Genomic DNA, 26,220 nt, shown 5'->3' with positions numbered 1-26,220 from the left:
CTAGTTAAATAAAGAAAAGAAAAAGGTTGGAAACTACTTCCGGGTGCGTGATACCACGTGATCAGTATACTTTTACCTTCGTCGTTTCGTATTTTCCTGGAGGAGGCTTCGAGCGTGTCGTGAAATTTTAAAAGGTAGGTTAGACACTGCTCACATTTGTGCACAATGTCTTGTCTGTTTTACAGATATTAAACGGCCAACACACTTTAATGTTTTATAAAAATCCGTTGAACGATACATTTATGCACGTTTGTTTTAATCACCAACAGCTAGCCAACCAGTCGCCATTTTGAGCTTTGTTGAATGAATCCACAGTTTCGTCCTCTTTTTATTTTCTTGTTAATTTACGAATAATGCACTTGAACTGACAATGCCCCCACGTGGTTATTTTATTGTAAACTAACTAGCTAGTTTGTAACGTGGCTTACTTGTTTGGAAGCTATCTTAACTGGAAGGAGTAGCCACAAATGTTTGGAAATGCTAGTTAGCTTGTCATTCATTCCCCCTTTGACGCCATTTTGTGCTGTTAAAACGTACCATTCTAGTGGACAATGCTGTTGTTGGTAAACGTGGCATACTTCCAACAACTAACGTTAGCCACCGCGTATATTTGAATTTAATATTATGCTAGCCAAGATGGCTAACTGCATGTTTCGAAACCGAGTTCGGGACAAGTTGTTTTCTCAAATATGCCCTAGTCCAAACATACTAATTTGTTTCACAAACATTGATCTGGTGTCTCCATGGAATAACGACTATTCTCTTAATAGCTTAAACCGACCCAAATATGGCAGAGGCTGACCGACCAGGGAAGCTCTTCATCGGTGGCCTGGACACTGAAACTAACGAGAAGGCCCTTGAGAAGTACTTCAGCAAATATGGCAGAATAGTAGAAGGTAAAAATAAATGCGTTAACTCAATCATTTTAAATGGATTGCCCATGCATGGCTAATACTTATGTATGCTATTGTATGTGGACAGATTCAGCAGTACCAAGCTGCAGTCTTGATTCCTTTAATGGATAAACTGTTATGATTAAGCAAAGTGTGAGAAAGTAAGTTAATAACCAAATGGTTTTGATCAGCAATAGTTTTGAAAGAAAAGCACAATACCTCTAAAAAGTTCTGCGTATCAGTTCTGAATAATATTTTGTAACCTAGTCCAGTCTTGTGTGAGCACTAAGTAGATATTTTTCCTTTCCAGTTTTGTTGATGAAAGACCGTGAAACGAACAAATCCAGAGGTTTTGCGTTTGTGACCTTTGAGAGTCCGGCAGATGCAAAGGATGCTGCGCGCGAAATGAATGGGAAGGTAAACAATTGCATTGTTTTTTAAATTACATTTTTTTAAATGACCCCGAACTTATGTAGATTGTATACATTTCTAATTTTAACGTTATAATCTATTTACTTCTCAGTCACTTGATGGTAAGCCAATAAAGGTTGAACAAGCAACAAAACCTCAGTTTGAGTCAGCGGGCAGACGCGGCCCACCCCCCATGCGTGGCCGCGGTCCCCCTAGAGGTCCTAGAGGATCTAGAGGAGCACCAATGAGGGGTCCACCATCCAGAGGTAACTTTACAGAAGTACTCGCAGGGGTTGTGGTATTGGGCATTTATGCAAAGTATTATTGTAAAACCACCTAAATTGGATTAAGTATGTAGGCTATGAAACTGGATTTGTTTTGTAAGTTCTGAGCTTGCCATTAATATTTGCATTTCTTGTCTGCCAAAAGACTACTATGATAACGTAGGGATTGTAGAACCCTTTTTCAAAGGGATTTCGTCCAGAGGCCCTCCACCACTGAAAAGGGGACCTCCGATTCGTAATGGAGGCCCCCCACCCAAGAGACATGCTCCTTCTCCAATGGGCAGACGTAAGTGTGAGGACCTCTCGACTTTATCACTATGAGGACTGACTAAGCATGTAGTGCCACAAAGACATGATGATTACATGGGATCTTGTTTTCTTTAGCTTCCATGTCTAGGGACAGGGACCCCTATGGCCCACCCCCTCCCCGCAGGGACTCAATGTCCAGAAGGGATGATTACCCATCACCAAGAGATGAATATTACAGCACAAAGGACAGGTGGGTGTTCCCGTGCAAAAAATCTCTCACTACCCATTTGTGGTTGGTTACACATTCTGAATTAAACTTCTTTAGAAATTTCACATTGCTTGTTTACACATGTGGCATGCTTTCCCATTTGACAGCTATTCTAGCCGGGAATATGTGAGTTCCAGGGATACACGGGACTACGCACCAACACCACGGGACTATCCGCCAAGGGATTATCCCCAATCCAGTTCCCGTGATGAATATGGGTCAATGTCAAGGGGCTACAGGTATGGTTGACTTGTGAGTCTAAAGATTGTGTAGGTTTCCGTTGGCATCAAAGTGAAGTAATGTTACACCATTTCTTTCACCAGTGATGGTTATGGTGGAGGCCGGGAACCCAAAAGCTATATGGAGCGCCCTAGTGCAGCCTCTTATCGAGAGCCCTACGATGGTTACGGTAAGATTGACCACTTAAGTGTAATGGCAACAAGTTGCTCTAGTCTCGCAACCTGCTCAATGTGGCCCTGGGATTTGGTGACCGTATACGTATCACGAGTCCATGGAAACGCCCAACAAAGCTTCTTGACCAATCGTTGTTCGATCAACAAAGTGTCGCAAAGTAATCCCTCAAGGAGTCATGCACACAAGTCTGTTTTTGGGGGGTAAAACGACCCTCACAAAACCACCAAGACCTCACTGAAAAAAAACGTGTGACCAATGTGCAACTCAAACAACTGGAATTCTAAAAGGAAAAAAACAGCTACTCAACAAAACATGGCATGCTGAAAGGGGTTTCATTGCGTATTTTATGTTCTGCCAAGCTTGGATAAATAATCTGCCAAAGCACCTAAATGTTCAGTGTAAATTTTTGTTCAGATCCCTAGCATTTTGGAGATTTAAACGTGTAGTTGCTATTGATTGTCATTAAGAAATACTCACGGAAAAGATTGGCTCATAACAATTCAGCAAAGTGTGTGAAGTGAAACTTGCCAATTACCTGACCCATTGACCCTGCAGGTAACTCACGCAGCGCCCCACCCTCAAGGGGCCCCCAACCATCCTACAATGGCAGTGGCGGAAGCAGTCGCTATGACGACTATGGAAGCAGTTCCCGGGATGGCTATGGCAGTCGTGAAAGTTACCCCAGCAGTCGGAGTGAACCATACCCTCCTAGCCGTGGTGAGCGAATGGGCAAGCAGGAGCGGGGGCCAGCACCCCCAATCGAGAGAGGCTATCCCCGTGAAGCGTACAGTGGCTCAAGTCGCGGTGCGCCCCGTGGTGGCCGCGGAGGCAGCAGAGTCGATAGAGGAATTGCCCGCAGCAGATACTGAGATGGATATGACATCAGAGCGATCGTTACACAATGCCTGCTCATTCACTACTTGTATAGTGAGGGGAAAAAACTAGGGATGTCAAATTCCATGGACAAGCTTAGGTTTTGAGCTGTTTATCCTCAGCCTGTCAATTTCTTTTTATTTTAAGTGTTAAAATTACTTGTTTTATATTTCCCCGGCCCATGTGATACCATTGCCAAGTGATGAGTGTTTATTTTTTGTACATTTAGTGCTGTTATGTCCTGCTATAGTCTTGGATATGGCTTTCATACACTAATAAAGTTTTTAACCAAAGAACTTTCGCAACGCTAATGGATGTTCAGAAAGAGACCAGAAACTTACATGAATGTACACCCATATCCCAGTGCACGTCTACAAGTTTTGTCCACTAGAGATCAGTTGAGATGCAGTTAACTGAAGCTTGTAGATGACACTTAACAGTCCTGTACTTTCAGTCAACCAACCGGTTGTTGGCAAAGCAAGCAAATGTCACTTTCCAAACTCTTCATCGGTGTAGTTTTCTCTGGATATGGCTCCTTCACCATAGAGCCAAACAATGGTGGCTTGCAACGACCTAACCAAAGAAAGACCCCAACAACCAAACGCAAGAGTCTTTTCAACACGACTGATAGTGTCAACAGCTGGTAAGCAAAGCAAACCTTTTTGTTTCTCGTCTGTGAAATTAATTTCATGCCCGTAAATTAGTCTGCTCAAATGGTTGGTGTGCGAGCCACTGGGTGCACCAGGAAATGAAATTAAACAATGGCATTCAATTTTAAATTGTCATATTTCGTCAACCAAATTGATATCAGCAACATAAGGAGTTATTTTTCGCTTGATAAATGATGACTTTGCCACTAAACCTAGGTTAAGGGTCAACAGGTAACTTGTCAACAATGTGCAGAATCACGAGATCACCTTTGCCGGAGACTTTTTTTTTTTCTTCAACTTAAGTATGGCAAATTAGTTTATTTTACTACGGTGCAATATTCATAAGGTGTCTTTTGTTTTTGTGTACCATGGATTTAATTCTTTTTTTAGTAAGTGGTGTAGTCAAAGCTCATCTTGTCACAAGCATGCCAACTCACAAATGGAGACAACTCGGAAGACCAGCCATGTCCTAACAACCAAACTAGGAAGTGAATGGGAGCGAGAAAATCACATCGGACCATTGACTTATTTTCAAGGGAAACTGGCGGGTTGGGTTATCAACTTTCTGTAATACAAAATCAAAGAAATGGCAGGACATTAATTTATATTTTCTTGTTTCAGGGTGAGCTCTAATGGAGCAATCTTCTGGAACTATTGCTGATTCAAGCCTTCCTGTTGGTTGATGTTGGACCATCGCACAGAGAACCGAACAGGTATGTCCAGCACCAATTCAGTGATCAAAGAACAGTGTTTTAATAACCCTTAAACACATTTGAAGGACACCTGTGGACAGCCCCATGTTAACTTTGTGAAAGACTGCATCTTTTCTTCACTGTTTCAGGTACCTGTGCTGGCACCGCTCCCAATTACAACTAATAGTGGCAGGCGCCTGCATGGAAACAACCAACATCATTGGACACAAACCAGTTAGAGAAATGAGACTCAAAAGGAAGGTCATTCTAATGCCTGGTCTCAAAAAAAATTACCTTCGAACATCAAAAATTATACTGTTCCCAAAAGCACAACCATTCATTGCTGGAGTTAAGCAACTTCTTTAAGATGGTACACTAGAATTGGAATGCAGATTCTGTTTGGTTTGCTGAGCCACATTTGTGATGGGCATCTCTTACAGAAATCTAGATTATAGAATGTTTCCTTGCCAGATATGGTGGAGCCCATCAGATAACACAATTGTCTGTTTCCTGATATTGCAGTGGAATTGGAAGCACACACACAACCATTGCTTAGAATTCTCCAGTGTCTCCCAGGTGTGGACAGAAGAACAGTTATTACAAAGAATCGAAAGCCCAATTAACCCCCGTGTATTGTTTTTGTTATTCACCCAATGTCCGTGGGTCTGATTGACTCACAACATTATTGGGTTAAAACAATACAGCCATAACAATATACTTAGATGTTGAATCAATTACACGTCATATAGACAGCATACATGGTTAATCACATTTATCAATAAAACCGCTATTTGTTTTCTGTGATTTTTTTTGCAAACCAAAAATCTATAACCAAGACATTGGTGGAATAAATCATGTTTATCTTGAACAAATATAAGTGAAACAAGGTTTTTATTACTATTGATATTTATTGCTTTGAACTGAACAAATTGGAAGGACACATTTTACGGAAATGATAAATGAGCCCCACTGAACATAAGTAATTAAAGCCGGTCTGCACACCAAGAGGGACAATTTTACTCTGTGTGTTGCAAATGTATTTCTTGCACTTGGTGCATCTACTGTGTCTTCCTGTCCTTGTGTCCACACACATCGCAGCACAGCTTTTTGGTGCTATAGTTATAACATATAGTTACATAGTTTTAACATAGTTACAACATCACTCACTCTTCTGGTAGTGGAGTTGTTGCTGCCAGCATCCTCTTGAATCCTCATGATGGCTACAGAACCTGGGGACCTTGGGATATCTTGCCCAGCTCCTTGAGAAAGAGCCATCTCTTCTGGAGCTTCCCTCTGCTCCAATCTGAGTGCTACGCCATCCAGATGACAAATGCGTTGTACACCAAAATGTTGAAGAATATCACAAGTGGCCAGTGTAGTGTTATTTTACAGCTGTAGCCATGCACCAGCTTGTCTAAATTATCCACCCCTCCTTTTGTGGCATTGTAATCCATTATGAATTGTTTTTGGATGTTCCTGGACACATTTTTGCCTTTCTTTGGCACTTAGGAGACTAGGGATGTGTTGGCCGTGAACACAAACTTAGAAGAATCTATTGGTCTGTTCCGTGTAGTCAAAAGCTGAGGTGGGAGCTCTGGCTTGTTTTTTTTTTGTACTGTTCCTACCGTTGTCAGCTTTGTCTTGAGGAGCTTGTCCGAAGTAAAAAAGTTATTGCATGTGATGTGGCCAAGGAGTCCCTGTGTCTTGTCCAGGACAACCCGCCTCCCTTGGTTCTTCTCAGGGGCTTCTTCTGGCTTCCCCGTATACACTTGTAAGTTCCACGCATATGATGAAGCAGTGTCATCATAGGTAGCCCAGATCTTGATTCCATATTTTGCGGGTTTAGACGGTATGTACTGCCTGAAGGGGCAGCGGCCCCTAAATGGCATAAGCTGCTCATCAACAGTAACATTGGGCCCAGGGTTGGAAAACGGGAAGGCGGTCCACCCATTAGTCCCACACTGACCTGATTGCAGCTAGCTTGTCTCTCTGCTGCAGAGCTGGTCTGGTGTCTCGGTTACCGAGGCAGATAATACTGGAAGGAATGTGGAGACATTGTTACACAGAAAAGTTCTCTGCCAGTTTCTGTATCCTACAGGAATTCTGTGGACTCCCCATTGGATCTGAAAACACCAGCAAGGATAAGAACACCAAAGTATGCATGTAAATTAGTTTGGTCCGTCTACTTCCATCTCTCTCCCAAAATACCCTCCAAATTAGTGCAGTCCAGAATGATTTTCTGGGTGGTGTCTGGGATGAACAGTTCAAAAGAAGACTTTATGTCCTGCACATGAGTAACCACCATCCAAGTCGGCCCTGGTTGCATCCTTATCACATTGGGAGCCAAGCGAGGTGTCTCGTTCCTTGGGCAAGAAGACCATTCAATCCCAACAAAAATTGGACATCCATATTTCTCCTCCTGCAGGTTGCTGATGAGCTGGTTGCTGACGGGCTTTTCCTGTGGCTGGCTGAGGGTCAATCTTATCCTCTTCTTCCAACTCACTGTCAGACTCCGAATTGACAGAGACATGATCATATTCGGAAAATTCTTCATCTTCCAAAGTGGAAGACGCTCCTTACAAACTAGCTTCTCTCTCTGCAAAAATGATTTCTAAGGCCCTCTGAGCAGAGATTATTCTTGTCATATTGATTGATTGTGGTAAGGAACCACACATGCAAAGCTATTTATTTGTTGTGTCCCTCCACCAATTTGCACCTGGCTGGGGTAGAGTGTGGGAAAATACTGATGTATTAAAGTAATGTATTGTAATAGCATTGTGCAGGTTCCCACAAGACATTGTGTAGTTTCACACAATATAAAGGGTAAAGAGTGCAAGAAAACCGGGAAACAGGGAGGTTCTTGGTGCTATGTTGGAACAGCAGTACAAGTCAAAAGTTTGGACACACCTACTCATTCAAGGGTTTTTCTTAATTTTTACTATTTTCTACATTGTAGAATAATAGTGAAGACATCAAAACTTAAATAACACATATGGAATCATGTAGTCACGAAAAAGTGGTAAATCAAAATATATTTTATATTTGAAATTCTTCAAAGTAGCCACCCTTTGCCTTGATGACAGCTTTGCACACTCTTGGCATTATCTCAACCAGCTTCACTTGGAATGCTTTTCCAACTGTCTTGAAGGAGTTCCCACATTTGCTGAGCACTTGTCGGCTGCTTTTCCTTCACTCTGCGGTCCAACTCATTCCAAACCACCTCAATTGGGTTGAGGTTGGGTGATTGTGGAGGCCATTTAATTTGATGCAGCACTCCAACACTCCTTCTTGGTCAAATAGCCCTTACACAGCCTGGAGGTGTGTTGGGTCATTGTGCTGATGAAAAACAAGTGATTGTCTCACTAAGCGCAAACCAGATGGGATGGTGTAGTAGCCATGCTGGTTAAGTGTGCCTTGAATTCTAAATAAATCACAGACAGTGTCACGAGCAAAACACCATCACACCTCCTACTCCATGCTTCACGGTGGGAACCACACATGCAGAGATCATCCGTTCACCTGCTCTGTGTCTCACAAAGACACGGCGGTTGGAACCAAACATCTGAAATTTGTACTCATCAAACCAAAGGACAGATTTCCACTTGTCTAATGTCCATTGCTCATGTTTCTTGGCCCAAGCAAGTCCCTTCTTCTTGTGATGTCCTTTAGTAGTGGTTTCTTTGCAGAAATTTGACCATGAAGGCCTGATTCACACAGTATCCTCTGAACAGTTGATGTTGAGATGCGTCTGTTACTTTAACTCTGTGAAGCATGTATTTGGGTTGCAATCTGAGGTGCAGTTAACTCTAATGAACTTATCCTCTGCAGCAGTGGTAACTCTGGGTCTTCCTTTCCTGTGGCGGCCCCCATGAGAGCTAGTTTTGATGTAGGGCTTGATGGTTTGTGCGACTGAACAGGAAGAAACTTTCAAAGTTCTAGACATTTTCCAGATTACCCCCCCCACACACACACACACACACACACATATTGTCACAACACAACTGATTGGCTCAAACGTGTGAAGAAGGAGAGAGAAATTCCAAAAATAAACTTTTAACAAAGCACACCTGTTAATTGAAATGCATTCCAGGTGACTACCTCATGAATCTGGTTGAAAGAATGCCAAAGCTGTCATCAAGGCAAAGGGTGGCTACTTTGAAGAATCTCAAATGTAAAATATAAAACACTTTTTTGGTTACTACATGTGTTATTTCATAGTTTTGATGTCTTCACTACAATGTAGAAATTCGGTTTTTTTTTTAAATAAGAAAACCCCTTGATTGAGTAGGTGTGTCCAAACTTTTGACTGGTACTGTACATAATATAAATGAATATGTGTTCTTTTACATGTTTTTCACAGAAAATGAGCCAAGGCCAATAAGTTTTTAAAAAGTTGAAAAAATAATTAATTGTATCATTTTTTAAGGTAAACATTGAAAATGGATCCCTTAGACCCAAACGCCACACAAGGGTTAATGGTTATATGTCTTTGTACAGTGCTTGTTATTAACCAGTAGGGCTACCCCCATACTAGTGCTAACGGAGTTTTTACAAGCAGAAGTGTGATACGGATGTGGGTAACAACATTTTGATACAGAGTTCTGGAACTTTGCGCCTTCGTTGGGGATGCATAATAAGGAGGGTTAATTGGAGATATGAACCCAGAAGAGCAGACGGTTACGTGGCTGATATCATTAGGGGTACTTAATTCACCCAAGAAGAACATAGCTGACCCAGAGGAATTTCTTAAAACATCTCTGAAAGATGGGGTCGTCCTGTGCAAACTTATGGAGCGGCTCGTGCCCGGCTCTGTTCCAAAGGTAAGCGCAGCATTGTAAATGCACTGTTATAAGTGCAACATAACAGTGAGTGATAACGGGAAAAGTCATTTACAATGTCATAACGCTTTTCAAATGCGAGGGGGAAAAAACACTGGCAGCGTCTCTGGAGAGGAAGGGAGGGGTAGAATGATCAAATTGCTCATCTCCATTCGAGAAATGTAATGTAACATGTCTTAGTTAAAACATTTGGAATAAATGAATGTGCCACATGCAACTTTACGATGAGCCATATCAATAATGTAAAATATTGTTAAATTTGTATAGGATAACTTGCTGACTTCCTGTGAAGTGAAAAAAGTGTTCCGCATTCTGAAGTTCACTAACGACTCGAAAGAGTTTATTTATTGTTCTGTGGTTTAGTCTTAAAAGTAACTATAACGTTCCAAAACACATTAAGTCACCAAATATTCTTATATATTCTAACTGATGCACATTCTGCTATCCAATGCTTTTTCTCACCTGTGCTAGATGCATTTGCATCTGTTGTTTATGTTGAAGTCATATCACATGAAAGACTATTCAGGGTACACTTTTAGAATGATATGATGGCTACAAGTTAAACTTTTAGAATATATCACTTTTATTAATTGTGGTCTTATGAATGTATAGTAGTTCCACGTGCATTTTGTGATACAAAAAGTAGGCTCCGAGACAGAATGACAAACAATCAACATGCACACATATCGATATGCAGCGTTGCACTTTTAGCAGGTTGATTTTATGGGGCACCAGACATTCACTGTAATGTATTTTGTACAGGCCAACTGAATGCAGTCCGTAAAACAAAGGAAAACATACATGATTAATTTAGCATACATCGGCTGTAAGGCACTCTTCTAAATTAATTTCATCCTATTTAAAACTGATGATTGTCACTGACTAGACAAAAAAAATAAGACGCAACGCAGCGGAGAAGTGAGAGGTCATCTGCACGTCACTTCCTCCTCAAAGGCTCGCTTCCTGATGCGACTGCCCCCTTGAGCGAGTTTGAGCGAGAGGTGGGTTTATGACCTGGTGGGTTTATGTATACATGAATGAGACAGGCGTAGGAAGAATCCACAGTTACTTTGTAAACTGTAAGATATACCAACATCCTAAAGGATACCGTGGATTGTTACTTTGTTTCTTTTCCCATCTTGAGTTGTCATTTGCGTCAACGCCTATAATTAAACCAAATTAACCCGTTATCTTTATCTCCAAGGTAGGCTATGTTTTTATATATTTGTTTCGTGTCTCTTTTTAGTACTGTCAGGATCCGAGAAACGAAGCCGACTGCATCGCTAATATCAAGGAGTTTTTGAGAGGATGTACATTCTTGAAAGTAGAGGTAAGTCATTTCAAATATTTTGTTTGTGGTGGTTGTTTAATCTGCAATGTTTTTCTTTCTTACATCACATTTTAATGGTCGCATACACATATTTCGCGGGGGTGTAGTGGAATGATTTTCTAACACATCTTATATGATAATGTGTTTGTTGTTGTTGGACATTTTGACTTGAGTTGGTTGCCGAATTCTTGTTTCTAGGCTCCAGTAAATGGTTAACTACAAACTTATTTGAGGATTGGTGTCATAGCTGAGAAATGTGAAGCCATGGTTAGAAAATAATACTGCATGACTGTGGCAATATATTCAACACAGGTTACAGTCTTAACTTGCCTAGAACTGGTTTGCTGTTATTTCAGCACAGGTTGTTTTCTTCTGCATGTAGAATGTTTTTGGCACATGTCTCTTGCCTGCCTTGTGGAATGGGGCTACCCTCTTAAGTAGGCATGCTTTCAGTCACTCCCACAGAACACACAGACAGACCGCGGCTTGTTGATGGGTCTCAACTGAGACTGCTTCTGTCTTGAATAAGGCTCCACTGTTTGAGCAGTGTACATTGAACAGCAATGCAATTCAACAGAAATCTAGCTGTACTCTCTACCTTTCAAGTGAAAATGACCCCCCCCCCCCTACAGCCACAATAAGAAGTCACATTGATATTTATGTCTGCATGTAGCATATTCAGCAGAACCCGCACTAAACTAGTCTCTCCCTCAGGCCTAACATATTTCCAGCACAATGAATGGTGATGCAGATAATAAGAGGGTGATGGAAGTCCTTTCCTTCCCTATGCAGTATAGTGACTGCCGTGTTGGACAGTCGTGCCTCTCACTCCCCAACCTTTTATAAATAGTCCTTTCTGGTCTTGAACCACATAAGTTGGTTTGTTAAAAAAAAGTAATTGAATCAGCCAGGCTCGCTGCTGCAAGTCAAGTGGTTGAGGAAGAGAAATGCTGGCTGGCCTGTTTTTTGTTTTGGGAGGTCCCTTCTGCTTTCATGCAGCGATACCACTTCTCCTCCATAATTAGAGCCTTTGCGGCAGTGCAGTAGCTCACGACCGTAAGGATTTGGAGAGTCCCAGTAAAATGTCATCTTGACTTTTTTTTCCCCCAGACCATTGCAGTTCAGCCCTTCCCTTGCTCTGGTCAGTGATGCCCTTCCCTTGCTCTGGTCAGTGATGTGATGCTGAAACCCTCTCTCTTTATCTTAACCACAGACAAAATAGGCACGTGGGGCTGTCATGTGACGAGAGAAAGCGAGCAGTCACTCTCTCAACTTTTCCTTCTGCGCAGAGATGCAGAAAGGGGAAGCTGCAGCAACGGATTGAGGGCCAACTTGACCAGTTCTAGTCGACTACAGTATAGTTGAATATATACAGCCTGAGCCTGCAGTATTTTTTTTTCATAGACATCTACAGTAATATACAGTTATAACATATGTGAGTCACATACTACCCAGACCCTGCTCAAGGCTCTTTGACAAAGACGGACAAGTGAGTTTCATATGTCATATTTTAGCCTCCGATGCCAGATTGTTTAGCTATTATGTCTCTGTGTTTTGATCCATGCTTCGGTTCTCTGTGGATGTTGTCAAAAATGAACAAGCAACAGATTGACATATGTCAGTATTACAAGCTGCCCCAGTAGTCTTTAACCTTGACATGGTTAACAGAGAGCCAAATGTGTTGTGATAGTCTTACCAAAACTGAAGTGTGGCTTATGCACTACCACTGAGTCACAGTAGCTTTGGCTCTGAAGGGCTAGATAGTCAACCGATTCCTCATGCCCTGCTACCCAAACTCTATATCTAAGATGTTTTATTTAAAATGTGAAACTATAGCTGCTAGAGGAAACTGGATAGCTGGCTGTCTGTGAGGCCGGGAGACAGAGAGCGAGCGAGTGCTCAGTGTGCATCGAATGGCAAATGAGGAGGGAACCGCCTGTTTTGTTACCAAAACCGCTATGCCACTAAAAATATGGTTCACATTCAACATGTCTCTGTCTTGTTGTGTGCAAGTCGTATTCCATTGTGTGTTGTTGCTGGGCTGCAGTCAGGCTTCTCAGTGTGATAGTTAGCAAGGCAGCATCTCCTACTTCTTTGTTATCAGTGAAAAGCCTCTCTGATGCTAATGATTTTTGACCTACTTCTCTTCCTCTGCTGTTTTTAGTCCGTCATATGAGCAGCTAGGCATTTTGCTTTTGAATTGAAAGTGTCTTCTTTGTGTCTTTTCTCCTCTCCTGCCAGGGATTTGAACCAGAGTGCCTGTACACTGGAGAGAACTTTAACAAAGTGCTGACCACTCTGCTGGGAGTCAACTTTGCCACCCAAGGTCAGTCTGATAACTGTATTGATCTGCTCTGGGCCTTATTCAGGAGGATGCAAAGCTACATCACGTTCAGATAGAAATGCACTGTGTAAAACGGGCATGATTCTCACTCTATACAACTAGCTTATACTTCTATCTTCAAGGTTGTAAATGTTGCACCCCACTGAATAAAGACCATAATGGTTTTTTTTTAAGGCTGAGACTGAAATAATATATACTCGCCTTCATTATCATGCAATGCAACGTTGTAATCATTGATGTGTATGCTACTAAAGATAATACACATGTATGCCACATGACTAATCTGCCCTCTCTAAAAGAGGAGCCAAGTGGAGTGAATCATTTTACAGCTACTTGTTAGCGTGTGCACTGCCGAGACTCCTAATGACCACGTGTAGCTTTGTCGTTTCTAACGCACTCTGCCATGTCTGTGAGGGTGTAAACATGCTTGTCATGTTTTTGTTTTGTTGCCTGGATTGGTCCCAGAAGGCCTGGTGAATCATGAAAGGTGTCTTGTTCACAGGCAGCTAGTATGGCTGTGTCTCGCTGTTTCTATGGGCCTCCTGCAGAGTACCATATTTACTATGATGACTACCGTGTCTTTGGCTCTCGTCCTACTTAACACGCCTGGCTCTTTTCTGTCACATCGCATTCGAAAGACACCTGGCTGAGCTTGAATAAGGCTTTATTCGTTGCAGCAAGTTCAGTGGTATGAGTGGAATTTACTTGGCGGATACAGTGTTTCATTGTCAATATGAGGAAATTGTATTTTAAGTCAAAGCAACGGTGCAGCTTGGCTCTAAGACGTGCACGTGCTTAAATGGCAACCCGATACTGTCACTCGAATCGAACCAGTGTTTGTCTTTTTTGCTAGTGCGAAGATTTTGCTGTGAAGTCTAAAAGCTTTCAATGTCTTCAAAGCCATCAGCTCACTGTATCTGTTACAGTCTCGTTATCAGTTTGAAGTTGTCTTAGCGCCAGTCCTCATCAGAGAGCATGGATAGTACAGTCCACAGCATGAAAACTGGACCAAAAGCTCTCGCTCTGCCCTCTCTCCTCTCAGTGATGTGATCAGCTTGATATGCAAATCATCTAATGGCGTCTGAGAGGACCAGAAGCTATTTGCCAATCTTCAAAACATCTAGTGCTGTTCATTTGGGCTGAATTAGTCACATGCACTTTAATGTGATCAAGAAGAGGCGTCTCTCTGTGTTTCTGCTGCCTGTGATTTTCTGGCAAGCCTCCGCACAGAGTGTCCTCTCTCTGTCGCTGTCTCTCTGTGTGCTTCTTGTGTGCACAATCTGACAGTGCAGCTGCAAGAAGCAGTGGTTGCCAGGCCACAAGGAGGGGGCTGCTGACTACAGGGCTTGTCTGGGCGTCTCACTGCATGTGCTGAGGCATGTGGAATCCGTGTGATAACCCCCCACACACACACACACACACACACACACACACACACACACACACACACACACACACACACACACACACACACAGCCCTAAGAGAATCACAACAACTTCTACTATACTGGCCTGTCGTTTTTGCTCTTTTGGCCCATCTGCAGCTGCAAAATGATGAGGAATGGGAGTAAGGTCAAGATTGGCTTTGACTCTTGGCGGTGCCCTAGAAATTGTTGGCTGAACCAACATGGATATACAGTACGTAGGCCTAATGCTGATGGGAGTGTCCTCAATTGTAAAAGTGGAACTCAGAACCCCGGAGGCACCTTTTGTAGTTTGATATCTTTCCTGTAGCATACATGGCCATGTCTCCAATGGATTTGTTTTTCTCAGGTCTAAAAGGTTGAATAAAAACATGATCGTGGTGTTTTTTCCTCCAGGGTCATCTCCAGACTGTAGAAATATGGTAAATAACATGACTCACTGATCAGTGTCAGAGATACCAGCTTTGCCAATCTCTCTTTATCAATTCTCATTACAATGGTCTCAGTCTGTATAGCTAAGAGGATATCTGGCTAATCCTGTCTTCCAGATGGTTGGCTCTCTATCAAAACATGCCTAAATAGCTTAGCGATGATCCACTCCTATAATGAAAGGAGATTAGACAAAGGTGTTACTCCGGGACACTGTCCCTCATTGGAAAGTGGATTTAGACTCCTTACCAGCCAACAAGGATGCACATGTATCATGTAAAGTCATGTGTTAGCTCATTAAAAGAGGATTTGCTGTCACTTCCCGACACCGATACAAGTATAGATCTAATACTGTGTTGGCTAAGTTGTAAAGGATGGCTATAGGTCCATATTTGGCTTTGTTTTAGCAGCTTGCATTGGGAAAGAGTGTGGCTGTGGCAGAGACATGCCCAGGTCTGTTGGTACTGCTGTGGCTGGATGGCTGTTTGTCTTATCTCTATGTGAATCATAAAGAGCTGATGCATCACTGCGCCTTCAAGGGAATCCTCTCACATGATGGCTGCCAGGTGTTTTCCAGTATTAGTCTGGTAGTCCTACAAGGCTTTCCTCCTGTCTGAGAATGCTGAGGAGAGTTTGTTAGTCAGCTCTTTGAAGATGATTTTGTTAATGTCCAAATCAACCTGCAATACATTATTTACCATTCATTTATATTGGGCACAACATAATCTGAAACGCAACCAAAACAAACTGCAAATGCATCCAACAAGTTTGTAGAGTCACAAGCTTGATGTAGTTATTGTGTGCTAGGAATATGGGACAAAATATGATACTTTTGACTACTTTAATACACTATAAGTGAATTTGTTCACATAATTATGATGCCTTCAAATGGAGGTACTAGATGCATAAAGTGCTTTAATTTCTAAACAGAGTACCAGTCAAGTTTTTATTTTTACAATTTTTCTACATTGTAAAATAATAGTGACGACATTGAAATTATGAAATAACACATATGGTATCATTTAGTAACCAAAAAAGTGCTAAACAAATCAAAATATATTTTATTTGAGATTGTTTAAAGTAGCCACCCTTTGCCTTGATGACAGCTTTGCATTTTCTCAACCAGCTTCATGGGGTAGTCATCTGGAATGCTTTTCCAACAGTCTTGAAGGAGTTCCCACATATAATGAGTAGAGGTCGACCGATTAATCGGAATTGCCGATTAATTAGTGCCGATTGTTATGACAACTTGAAAATCGGCATTTTTGGACATCAATTATGGCTGATTACATTGCACTCCACGAGGACACCGTGGCAGGCTGACTACCTGTTATGTGAGTGCAGCAAGGAGCCACGGTAAGTTGCTAGCTAGCATTAAACTTATGAAAAACAATCAATCTTAACATAGTTAACTACACATGGTTGATGATATTGCTAGTTTATCTAGCTTGTCCTGCATTGCATATAATCGATGCGCTGCCTGTTCATTTATCACTGAATCACAGCCTACTTCGCCAAACGTGTGATTTAACAAGCGCATGTGAAAAAAGCACTGTCGTTGCACCAATGTGTACCTAACCATAAACATCAATGCCTTTCTTAAAATCAATACACAAGTATATATTTTTAAACCTGCATATTTAGTTAAAATTGCCTGCTAACATTAATTTCTTTTAACTAGGGAAATTGTGTCACTTCTCTTGCATTCTATGCAAGAAGAGTCAGGAAATATGCAGCAGTTTGGGCCGCCTGGCTCGTTGCGAACTGTGTGAAGACCATTTCTTTCTAACAAAGACCGTAATTAATTTGCCAGAATTGTACATAATTATGACATAACATTGAAGGTTGTGCAATGTAACAGCAATATTTACACTTAGTGATGCCACCAATTAGATAAAATACGGAACGGTTCCGTATTTCACTGAAAGAATAAACGTTTTCGAAATGATCGTTTCCGGATTTGACCATATTAATGACCTCAGTCTCGTATATCTGTGTGTTATAATTAAGTCTATGATTTGATAGAGCAGTCTGACAGCACTCATTCAAACAGCACTTTCGTGCTTTTGCCAGCAGCTCTTCGCTGTGCTTCAAGCATTGAGCTGTTTATGACTTCAAGCCTATCAACTCCCGAGATTAGGCTGTAAATACTATAGTGCCTATAAGAACATCCAATAGTCAAAGGTATATGAAATACAAATGTATAGAGAAATAGTCCTATAATTCCTTATCTTCTTGTGACTCCCAAACCCGCATGCGGGAGCGTAATCATCGCCTGAAACGAATTAGCATAACGCAACGGACATAAATATCCCTAGAAAATATTCCTATTCATGAAAATCACAAATGAAATATATTGAGACACAGCTTAGCCTTTTGTTAATCACCCTGTCATCTCAGATGTTCAAAATATGGTTTACTGCCAAAGCTAGACAAGCATTTGTGTAAGTTTATCGATAGCCTAGCATAGCATTATGCCTTGCTAGCAGCAGGCAACCTTGTCACAAATCAGAAAAGCAATCAAATTAAATCGTTTACCTTTGATGAACTTCGGATGTTTCCACTCACGAGACTCCCAGGTAGATAGCCAAAGTTCATTTTTTCCAAAATATTATTTTTGTAGGCAAAATAGCTCCGTTTGTTCTTCACGTTTGGCTGAGAAATCGCCCGGAAATTGCAGTCACGAAAACGGCTAAAAATATTCCAACTTAGCTCCATAATATCGACAGAAACATGCAAACGTTGTTTATAATCAATCCTCAAGGTGTTTTTCTAATATCTATTCGATAATATATCCGTTGGGACCATTTGTTTTTCAGTAGGACCGATTGGAGTAATGGCTACCTCTGTATTTCACGCGAGAATCTCTCTCGGAGCCACCATGTGACCACTTACGCAATGTGGCCACCTACGGCTCTTCTTCAACATAAATGCGTAAAACTACGTCACAATGCTGTCGACACCTTGGGGAATACGTAGAAAGCGTAAGCTCGTTGATGGCACATTCACAGCTCAATAGGGACTCATTAGAACGCAGCGCTTTCAAAACCTGGGGCACTTCCGGATTGGATTTTTCTCAGGCTTTCGCCTGCAACATCAGTTCTGTTATACTCACAGACAATATGTTTACGGTTTTGGAAACGTTAGAGTGTTTTCTATCCAAAGCAGTCAATTATATGCATATTGTAGCATCTTGTCTTGACATAATATCCCGTTTAAAACGGGAACGTTTTTTTTTCTCCAAAAAATGAAAATACTGCCGCCTAGTACCAACAGGATAACTACAACCTAAAACATCATACCTGGGAACATTGAAGACTCATGTTAAAAGGAACCACCAGCTTTCATATGTTCTGAGCAAGGAACTTAAACGTTAGCTTTTTTACATGGCAAATATTGCACTTTTACTTCTCCAACAGTTTGTTTTTATATTATTTAAACTAAATTGAACATGTTTCATTATTTATTTGAGACTAAATTTATTTTATTAAGTTAAGTGTTTATTCAGTATTGTTGTAATTGTCATTATTTTATATATATATATATATATATATATATATATCAGCCGATTAATCGGTATCGTTTTTTTTGGTCAGTGTTGAAAAATCATAATCGGTTGACCTCTAATACTGAACACTTGTTGGCTGCTTTTCCTTCACTCTGCGGTCCAACTCATTGCAAACCATCTCAGTTGGGTTGAGGTCGGGTGATTGTGGAGGCCAGGTCATCTGATGCAGCACTCCATCACTCTCCTTCTTTGTCAAATAGCCCTTACACAGCCTGGAGATGTGTTTTGGGTCATTGTCCTGTGGAAAAACAACTGATAGTCCCACTAAACACAAACCAGATGGGATGCCGTATTGCTGCAGAATGCTGAGGTAGCCATGCTGGTTAAGTGTGCTTTGAATTCTAAATATATCACAGACCGTGTCACCAGCAAAGCACCATCACACCTCCTCCATGCTTCACGGTGGGAACCACATATGCAGAGATAATCCGTTCACTTACTCTGCGTCTCACAAAGACATGCCGATTGGAACCAAAAATTTCAAATTTGGACTCATCAGACCAAAGGATAGATTTCCACCAGTTTAATGTCCATTGCTCGTGTTTCTTGGCCCAAGCAAGTCTCTTCATCTTCTTTGTAGCAATTTGACCATGAAGGCCTGATTCACGCAGTCTCTGAACTGTTGATGTGTTTGCTACTTGAACTCTGAAGCATTTATTTGGGTTGCAATCTGAGGTGCAGTTAACTCTAATGAACTTATCCTCTGCAGCAGAGGTAATTCTGGGTCTTCCTTTCCTGTGGCGGTTCTCATGAGAGCCAGTTTCATCATAGTTCTTGATGGTTTTTGCTACTGTACTTGAAGAAACTTTCGAAGTTCTTGACATTTTTCGGATTGACTAACCATCATGTGTTAAAGTAATGATGGACTGTTGTTTCTCTTTGCTTATTTGATATGTTCTTGCCATAATAATATGGACTTGGTCTTTTACCAAATAGGGCTATCTTCTGTATACCACCCCTACCTTGTCACAACACAAGTGATTGGCACAAACACACTAAGAAGGAAATAAATTCCACAAATTAACTTTTAGCAAGGCACACCTGTTAATTGAAATACATTCCAGGTACCTCATCAAGCTGGTTGAGAGAATGCCAAGAGTGTGCAAAGCTCTCATCAAGGCAAAGGGTGGCTTCTGAAGAATCTCAAATACATTTAGATTTTGTTTAACACTTTTTTGGGGTTACTACATGACTCTATATGTGTTATATTATAGTTTTGATGTCTTCACTATTATTCTACAATGTAGAAAATAGTAACAATAAAGAAAAACCCTTGATTGAGTAGGTGTGCCCAAACATTTGACTGATACTGTATGTATGAAAATACCCTCAAATAAGTACATTCTGTACTGTCGCTTCATATAAAACACAACTAATCCAAAATGTTGTAGAACCGAAATAAATGTTTTAGCTTCACTATCCAAATAAATATGAGTGTAAGCACATTAGGGGTATGAATCATTAGGCCTTTGCCCTCTTTGATGTTTGTCATTGATAATGTACAACAAGGTCTCTAGGCTTGTCTGTGTTAGATGGCTGCTCTGAGCTGGCCAGGGATCAATTCTAGCTAGCAGAGTTGGTGATTCTGTCAAGCGCAGCAGAGCCAACAGCCTGCACTGAAACACCTTCTCATCAACAAGCTGCTACCACTGTGCAGTACACAGCCCAATGCTGTTTAACCTAACTACTGAAGCAGCACTGACGTGTATGAGAGAGCGAGATATTTGTGTCATCTCATCTGTTATGAGTAATGTGTAATTGTATAAATGTGACAGGGATTTTTGTACTTGATTATAAGAATGATGTAAGTTGTTGTATTCACGACTGACTGACAAACATCTATATAACCAAAGTTATTTGAGTCCTTGCACTCACAATGTCTTTTTTTTGTGGATCATAATGAAAAATTCAAAAGTCTCAGTCTGTGTTTTTTGCTCCACAGACTGTGGCACTGAGAGGTCATGTCCCCAGTCCGGCACATCCGCTCCTAGTCAGTCCACCTCTTCCCACACACTATCCTCATCCAAGTCCCTGCGCAGACCATCCAAACCAGTGGTAGGGTCACACAAACACACGCACAGCTCACAGAGTTCATGTCAATTCCATCTCAAGAATGTCTGTTTTATGTCCTGAATTTGCTGCATTGAAATGGAATGGACCCCAATAGTGGTCGTTGCAGTTGTTTACCAATCAGTAAACTGACACGCATTCTACCCAACCAGGAGATGTCGGAGAACGGCGGGGGCGGGCTGCTGCTGGTGAAGGCGCGCTTCCAATTCAAGCAGAATAACGAGGATGAGCTGTCCTTCAACAAGGGAGACCTGATCGGTGTGTCGCGCCAGGAGGAGGGCGGCTGGTGGGAGGGCACGCTCAACGGCAAGACGGGCTGGTTCCCCAGCAACTATGTCCGCGAGGTCAAGCCCTGCGGTGGGTCGGGTTGGGGACGAGTCTATGTAGTACCTGGAATGGATTTAGACTAAATCATTTTGCATGTCACTTGCTGCTCCAAAACTCAGGTTCTAATTCCTTTATGCCCTGCAGATAAACCTGTGTCTCCTAAAGCCACTCAACTTACCAAGAACTACTACAGTGTGGTGAGTGGCCCCTCTCCTATTGGATCTCCCTTTTCTACAGCTCCATATGCGCTGTGCCATGACAGCTTTGCTTAGGGGAACTGTATAGGCTGTAACACCATGGATGTGGGATGTGGCTTATTTCAATGATCTTTCTCAGGTGGTGCAAGACATCCAGGAGCATGAGCGGGAGTTTGTCAAGGAGCTGCAGACAGTCTTGAGCTCTTACCTACGACCTCTACTGGCAAGCGACAAGTAAGCTTCAAGAACAAGGATGGAGGATTCATTCAGATGTTTATTCATCTTAAAATACCAATTACTTAAGAACTTTGTCATTGTGAATCTCTCTTAGAATGACCTAGATTGGGGCAAAAAAAGTATTTAGTGAGCCACCAATTGTGCAAGTTCTCCCACTTAAAAAGATGAGAGGCCTGTAATTTTCATCATAGGTACACTTCAACTATGACAGACATGGCACCTGTTTGAACTTGTTATCAGTATAAAAGACACCTTTTCACAATCTCAAACAGTCACACTCCAAACTCCACTATGGCCAAGGCCAAAGAGCTGTCAAAGGACACCAGAAACAAAATTGTAGACCTGCACCAGGCTGGGAAGACTGAATCTGCAATAGGTAAGCAGCTTGGTTTGAAGAAATCAACTGTGGGAGCAATTATTAGGAAATGGAAGACATACAAGACCACTGATAATCTCCCTCGATCTGGGGCTCCACGCAAGATCTCACCCCGTGGGGTCAAAATGATCACAAGAACGGTGAGCAAAAATCCCAGAACCACACGGGGGGACCTAGTGAATGACCTGCAGAGAGCTGGGACCAAAGTAACAAAGCCTACCATCTGTAACACACTACGCCGCCAGGGACTCAAATCCTGCAGTGCCAGACGTGTCCCCCTGCTTAAGCCAGTACATGTCCAGGCCCGTCTGAAGTTTGCTAGAGAGCGTTTGGATGATCCAGAAGAAGATTGGGAGGATGTCATATGGTCAGATGAAACCAAAATATAACTTTTTGGTAAAAACTCAACTCGTCGTGTTTGGAGGACAAAGAATGCTGAGTTGCATCCAAAGAACACCATACCTACTGTGAAGCATGGGGGTGGAAACATCATGCTTTGGGGCTGTTTTTCTGCAAAGGTACCAGGACGACTGATCCGTGTAAAGACTGGAAAGACTGAATGGGGCCATGTATCGTGAGATTTTGAGTGATAACCTCCTTCCATCAGCAAGGGCATTGGAGATGAAACGTGGCTGGGTCTTTCAGCATGACAATGATCCCAAACACACCGCCCAGGCAAAGAAGGAGTGGCTTTGTAAGAAGCATTTCAAGGTCCTGGAGTGGCCTAGCCAGTCTCCAGATCTCAACCCCATAGAAAATCTTTGGAGGGAGTTAAAAGTCCATGTTGCCCAGCTACAGACCCAAAACATCACTGTTCTAGAGGAGATCTGCATGGAGGAATGGGCCAAAATACCAGCAACAGTGTGTGAAAACCTTGTGAATGAAGACTTACAGAAAATGTTTGATCGCTGTCATTGCCAACAAAGGGTATATAACAAAGTATTGAGATCAACTTTTGTTATTGACCAAATACTTATTTTCCACCATAATTTGCAAATAAATTCATAAAAAATCCTACAATGTGATTTTCTGGATTTTTTTTCTTCTCATTTTGTGTGTCATAGTTGAAGTGTACCTTTGATGAAAATTACAGGCCTCTCTCATCTTTTTAAGTGGGAGAACTTGCACAATTGGTGGCTGACTAAATACTTTTTTGCCCCACTATGTACCTTGTTTAACATATTTTTTTTAAATGAGTATTCATTCTACTCATTATAATTCTATGTTCTCTGTTGTGTGGTGTCCAGGCTGAGTGTTACAGACAGTGGCATTCTGGGCGCTAACCTGGAGGAGATCCTCACCTTCCAGCAGGGCCTGGTTCTGGCTCTGGAGGAGTGTACCAAGTAAGCGTGTGAGAGTGTTAATGGCTATGGTGGAGGCACTGCTAATTTGAGGCAACTGAATCAAACCACATTACCCTAACCGCATGTCAAATCTGCCACTAGACTTTTTACATGCCGGACTGTTTCTGTCAGATATTCTGTTGATGTTGATCTAGATTAGATGGCCTCGGACGACGTGCACCCCCTAGTGACCGATATCTGAAACCAAAGATACAGGAACAACCCAACTGTTGTCCTACCAACTAACTCACCCACTTCTCTCTGTGCGTGTTGCAGGGTTCCAGAGAGCCAGCAGCGAGTGGCTGCCTGCTACCTCAACCTGATTGGCCAGATCAGGATGCTGTACCTGTCCTACTGCTCCAGTCACCCTTCAGCTGTCTGCGTACTCACTGACCACAGGTCAGGCCTTATTGGCGTCTCAGTTCTGCATTACATTAATCAAAATTTTATTCACATTTCATTGCATTTAACAGTCAGTATAATAATGCAAGTAAAATGGCATGTTTTTGTGGATAACTTTGGAATTAGTTGGTGTTTCTCTTTCACCCACTAGGTGTCATACTTTCTCTCTCTAAATTTAGAGGTGTAACCAATGTTGTGTATATATAAACCCTGGATGACTGACAGGGGGCTTGTGTTGAAGCCACCTCGCAGCCATCTTGGTACTCCTCCTGCGTTGTTAAAAAAAAAAAAAAGATTTTGGAAGTTATGGAGATACTAATAAATGCATCTGCATTTGTTTTTCTATTACAGACTCCTTAATGCATACTTTAAATTATATCTGAGCTAAACATAAAAAGAAGAAAAAATATATATAGAAACATTTTCCTTTTAAAGTAATTTTTTTGTGCGTGCTAATGTTACTGTCCCCAGTACAACAACAAAAAATACTTATATTTTGTCCTTGAAACATTTTAATTGAAATACTGTAGAATTTCATTCATTCCTATGGAGGACTCCTACTTGGGAGTGCCAAAATGGTCGACCAGTGGCTTCAATGCCTCTCAATGGCCAATGCATATCGTTACAAATCCAGGGTTTATATACATTATTGCACACGACAGAGGGGTTTCTCACTTATCAGTTGTAACTATGAATGAGTGACCTTCAGTGTGTAGCCAACCGTCATTATATCCTCACTGTGTCATTCACTACAATCAGCCCGGAGCCTCTGTGCACCTCTTAATGGATCCTCTGCTGTCCTTCACACACGGTAGTGGTAATTAAAACCAAGAAATGAATCAAGCGGTTGTGTAATTATTATGTTAGTTTAGCAAATTAATCATGTATGCTATTTTGCAACAATTGTTTATTTCCCCCGTCTCTTGCTGCACAGTTAATGTGAAAAGATGCACTGCAGAGAAAAGAACACACACGTACAGGAAGCTGCACACAGGATATCTATAGTTGTGGTTGTTGTTCGAGACAGACGAGGCACTTTCGATTTCACACTAAACTAATTAGCATCTTTCATACTGCGGGATCTTTTAAAGTTTTGTCCTTTCACTATCAAACAAATTCAACATTGACTTAATTGATTGTTCACTCCAAAATCAATGTCTTTTTTTGGGAATCTTGGTAGAATCTTTCCCCTTTATCTCTTTACATCGTAAGCCTGGTGTGTGTGTGTGTGTGTGTTTTGTAGTGAGGAGCTGGGTACGTTTATGGAGAGCCAGGGGGCCAGTACGCCAGGCATCCTGACCCTGACCACCAGCCTGAGTAAACCCTTCATGAGGCTGGACAAGTACCCCGTCCTGCTGCAGGAGCTGGAGAGACACGTGGAGGTACAGTAGGCCTCATCTAGAGCCAACATGGAGGGCAGTTGCTTAACTCTCTATAGGCCCATCTATGGAACCATATGCAACTGAAATTTAACTCTCCTCTGCTGTCCCAGATGGCACTCCGCTTCAATGCTCAAATACCAGTGCTATACCATGTTTTGATATCCCTCCCAAACATCTTAATGTAGTTGGATTATTTACATGTTATATTTTTACATCCACCTTTATTCAGGGGTGAAAGTATATTTAATTTCTTACTGGTACGGTACTCCGTGTGTGCGTGTGTGTGTGTAATAGCCTAGGTGTAATCATAGAATTACATATAGAATCCCTATTCATTTCTTATGATCTCTATAGGCTTAGTAATGAATTGTCATAACATTTGGCATGTATTACATTTTAATGTGGCATTAACACAACCAGTCATGTCTTCATCTGATTGACGAACAATCACTTGAAAAAGGTTCTCCTGTAAGCTACCCGTGCACGTTCGTCCACTCACAAAATAATTCCAGCGTCCGAACATTGCTCTGTGCGCCCAATGAAAAACGGCCTTCTGTTACGAAACCCCTAAACGTGTATTGTAACTACATTCTGCGATGGTCATTAGACCGCACGATGGATGCGTCCACTGCTGTCTGCGCACGTCTCTGTCTCAGCCACTCGTCTCCGCCTTGGCAAAATGGAAGTGTTCTCATCAAACCACTATGTAACCCACTTATTCTTTTCCATTGACTCCGTACCGGCTTACTTTCAACCCTGACTTTTTATAAGGTGGTGTGTATAAAATCTTAAGTTATTTAACAGTTTTTGTTGTTGTTGACTGTCTTGCAGGAGGCCCACCCGGACTACAGTGACATCTTGAAGGCAACGGTGGCCTTTAAGAGCTTGGTGGTAGGTACAGAACCCCTGTGCATTGTAGAATCTTACTAGTCTATAGTAGCATCATCTATTCTATATTACTAACACACTACAGAGAGAGAGACAAGTCACTGAAAACTATCAGTGAGTACATTTACATATACAATAATAATTGAATATTAAACTGATTATGGCTGTAGGCAAATTATGAAATAGTCATGTAAACAGGGTACAGTGTTTATCCTAGCGGCGTAAGGTTAAAATCGAATAAAGCACATGCCGATTTAAAACGCCTGGGTTTCTGCGCAATCTTTTGAATGATTAGGACATGTAAACAGCTTAATCAGCGCTCCAGCGGTGT

General features: G+C 41.7%; 2 protein-coding genes across 7 annotated transcripts in view; both read left to right on the top strand.

Annotated features, from left to right (window-relative positions):
• Positions 1-5,530, top strand: rbmx (RNA binding motif protein X-linked). 3 transcript variants are annotated; one of them, XR_006079551.1, is made up of 10 exons: positions 1-134; positions 771-896; positions 1,204-1,310; positions 1,417-1,570; positions 1,734-1,874; positions 1,973-2,087; positions 2,213-2,344; positions 2,429-2,514; positions 4,664-4,755; positions 4,884-5,530. XR_006079551.1 is itself a non-coding variant. In XM_024382801.2 (9 exons), exons 2-9 carry the CDS (start codon positions 788-790, stop codon positions 3,386-3,388), a joined length of 1,131 nt encoding a protein of 376 aa, XP_024238569.1. In that variant the 5' UTR covers positions 1-134; positions 771-787; the 3' UTR covers positions 3,389-3,688. The 3 variants fall into 3 exon arrangements, 2 of the variants coding, with proteins under 2 accessions (XP_024238569.1, XP_042158994.1); XM_024382801.2 differs by lacking the exons at positions 4,664-4,755; positions 4,884-5,530 and adding an exon at positions 3,075-3,688 and having other exon boundaries at positions 1,761-1,874; XM_042303060.1 differs by lacking the exons at positions 4,664-4,755; positions 4,884-5,530 and adding an exon at positions 3,075-3,688.
• Positions 5,531-9,252: 3,722 nt separating this feature from the next.
• Positions 9,253-26,220, top strand: part of LOC112220870 (rho guanine nucleotide exchange factor 6-like) — a 32,900-nt gene continuing 15,932 nt past the window's right edge. For 2 of the 4 annotated variants that reach the window (XM_042303057.1, XM_042303056.1), the window contains exons 1-11: positions 9,253-9,554; positions 10,819-10,902; positions 13,144-13,228; positions 20,610-20,722; positions 20,890-21,094; positions 21,209-21,261; positions 21,401-21,495; positions 23,122-23,217; positions 23,494-23,616; positions 24,863-25,001; positions 25,833-25,892. In XM_042303057.1, the coding sequence (XP_042158991.1) occupies positions 9,390-9,554; positions 10,819-10,902; positions 13,144-13,228; positions 20,610-20,722; positions 20,890-21,094; positions 21,209-21,261; positions 21,401-21,495; positions 23,122-23,217; positions 23,494-23,616; positions 24,863-25,001; positions 25,833-25,892 (1,218 nt within the window). In that variant the 5' untranslated portion in view covers positions 9,253-9,389. Of the gene's footprint in view, positions 9,555-10,554; positions 10,574-10,818; positions 10,903-12,239; positions 12,392-13,143; positions 13,229-20,609; positions 20,723-20,889; positions 21,095-21,208; positions 21,262-21,400; positions 21,496-23,121; positions 23,218-23,493; positions 23,617-24,862; positions 25,002-25,832; positions 25,893-26,220 lie in introns of those variants that run through there. The other 2 variants (XM_042303059.1, XM_042303058.1) reach the window with 2 other exon arrangements.

Source organism: Oncorhynchus tshawytscha, linkage group LG21 (genome assembly GCF_018296145.1).
Source record: "Oncorhynchus tshawytscha isolate Ot180627B linkage group LG21, Otsh_v2.0, whole genome shotgun sequence".
Classification (NCBI taxonomy): Eukaryota; Metazoa; Chordata; class Actinopteri; order Salmoniformes; family Salmonidae; genus Oncorhynchus; species Oncorhynchus tshawytscha.
The sequence above is the reverse complement of the archived record's forward strand: the minus strand, read 5'-3'. Positions and strand labels throughout refer to the sequence as shown.

Excerpts from the sequence above, each read along its gene's own strand:
- rbmx (XM_042303060.1), top strand. The coding sequence starts at position 788 with ATGGCAGAGGCTGACCGACCAGGGAAGCTCTTCATCGGTGGCCTGGAC. Across the intron at positions 1,311-1,416 it reads CGCGCGAAATGAATGGGAAG|TCACTTGATGGTAAGCCAAT; the intron begins GTAAACAATTGC and ends TTTACTTCTCAG. Across the intron at positions 1,875-1,972 it reads TCCTTCTCCAATGGGCAGAC|CTTCCATGTCTAGGGACAGG; the intron begins GTAAGTGTGAGG and ends TGTTTTCTTTAG.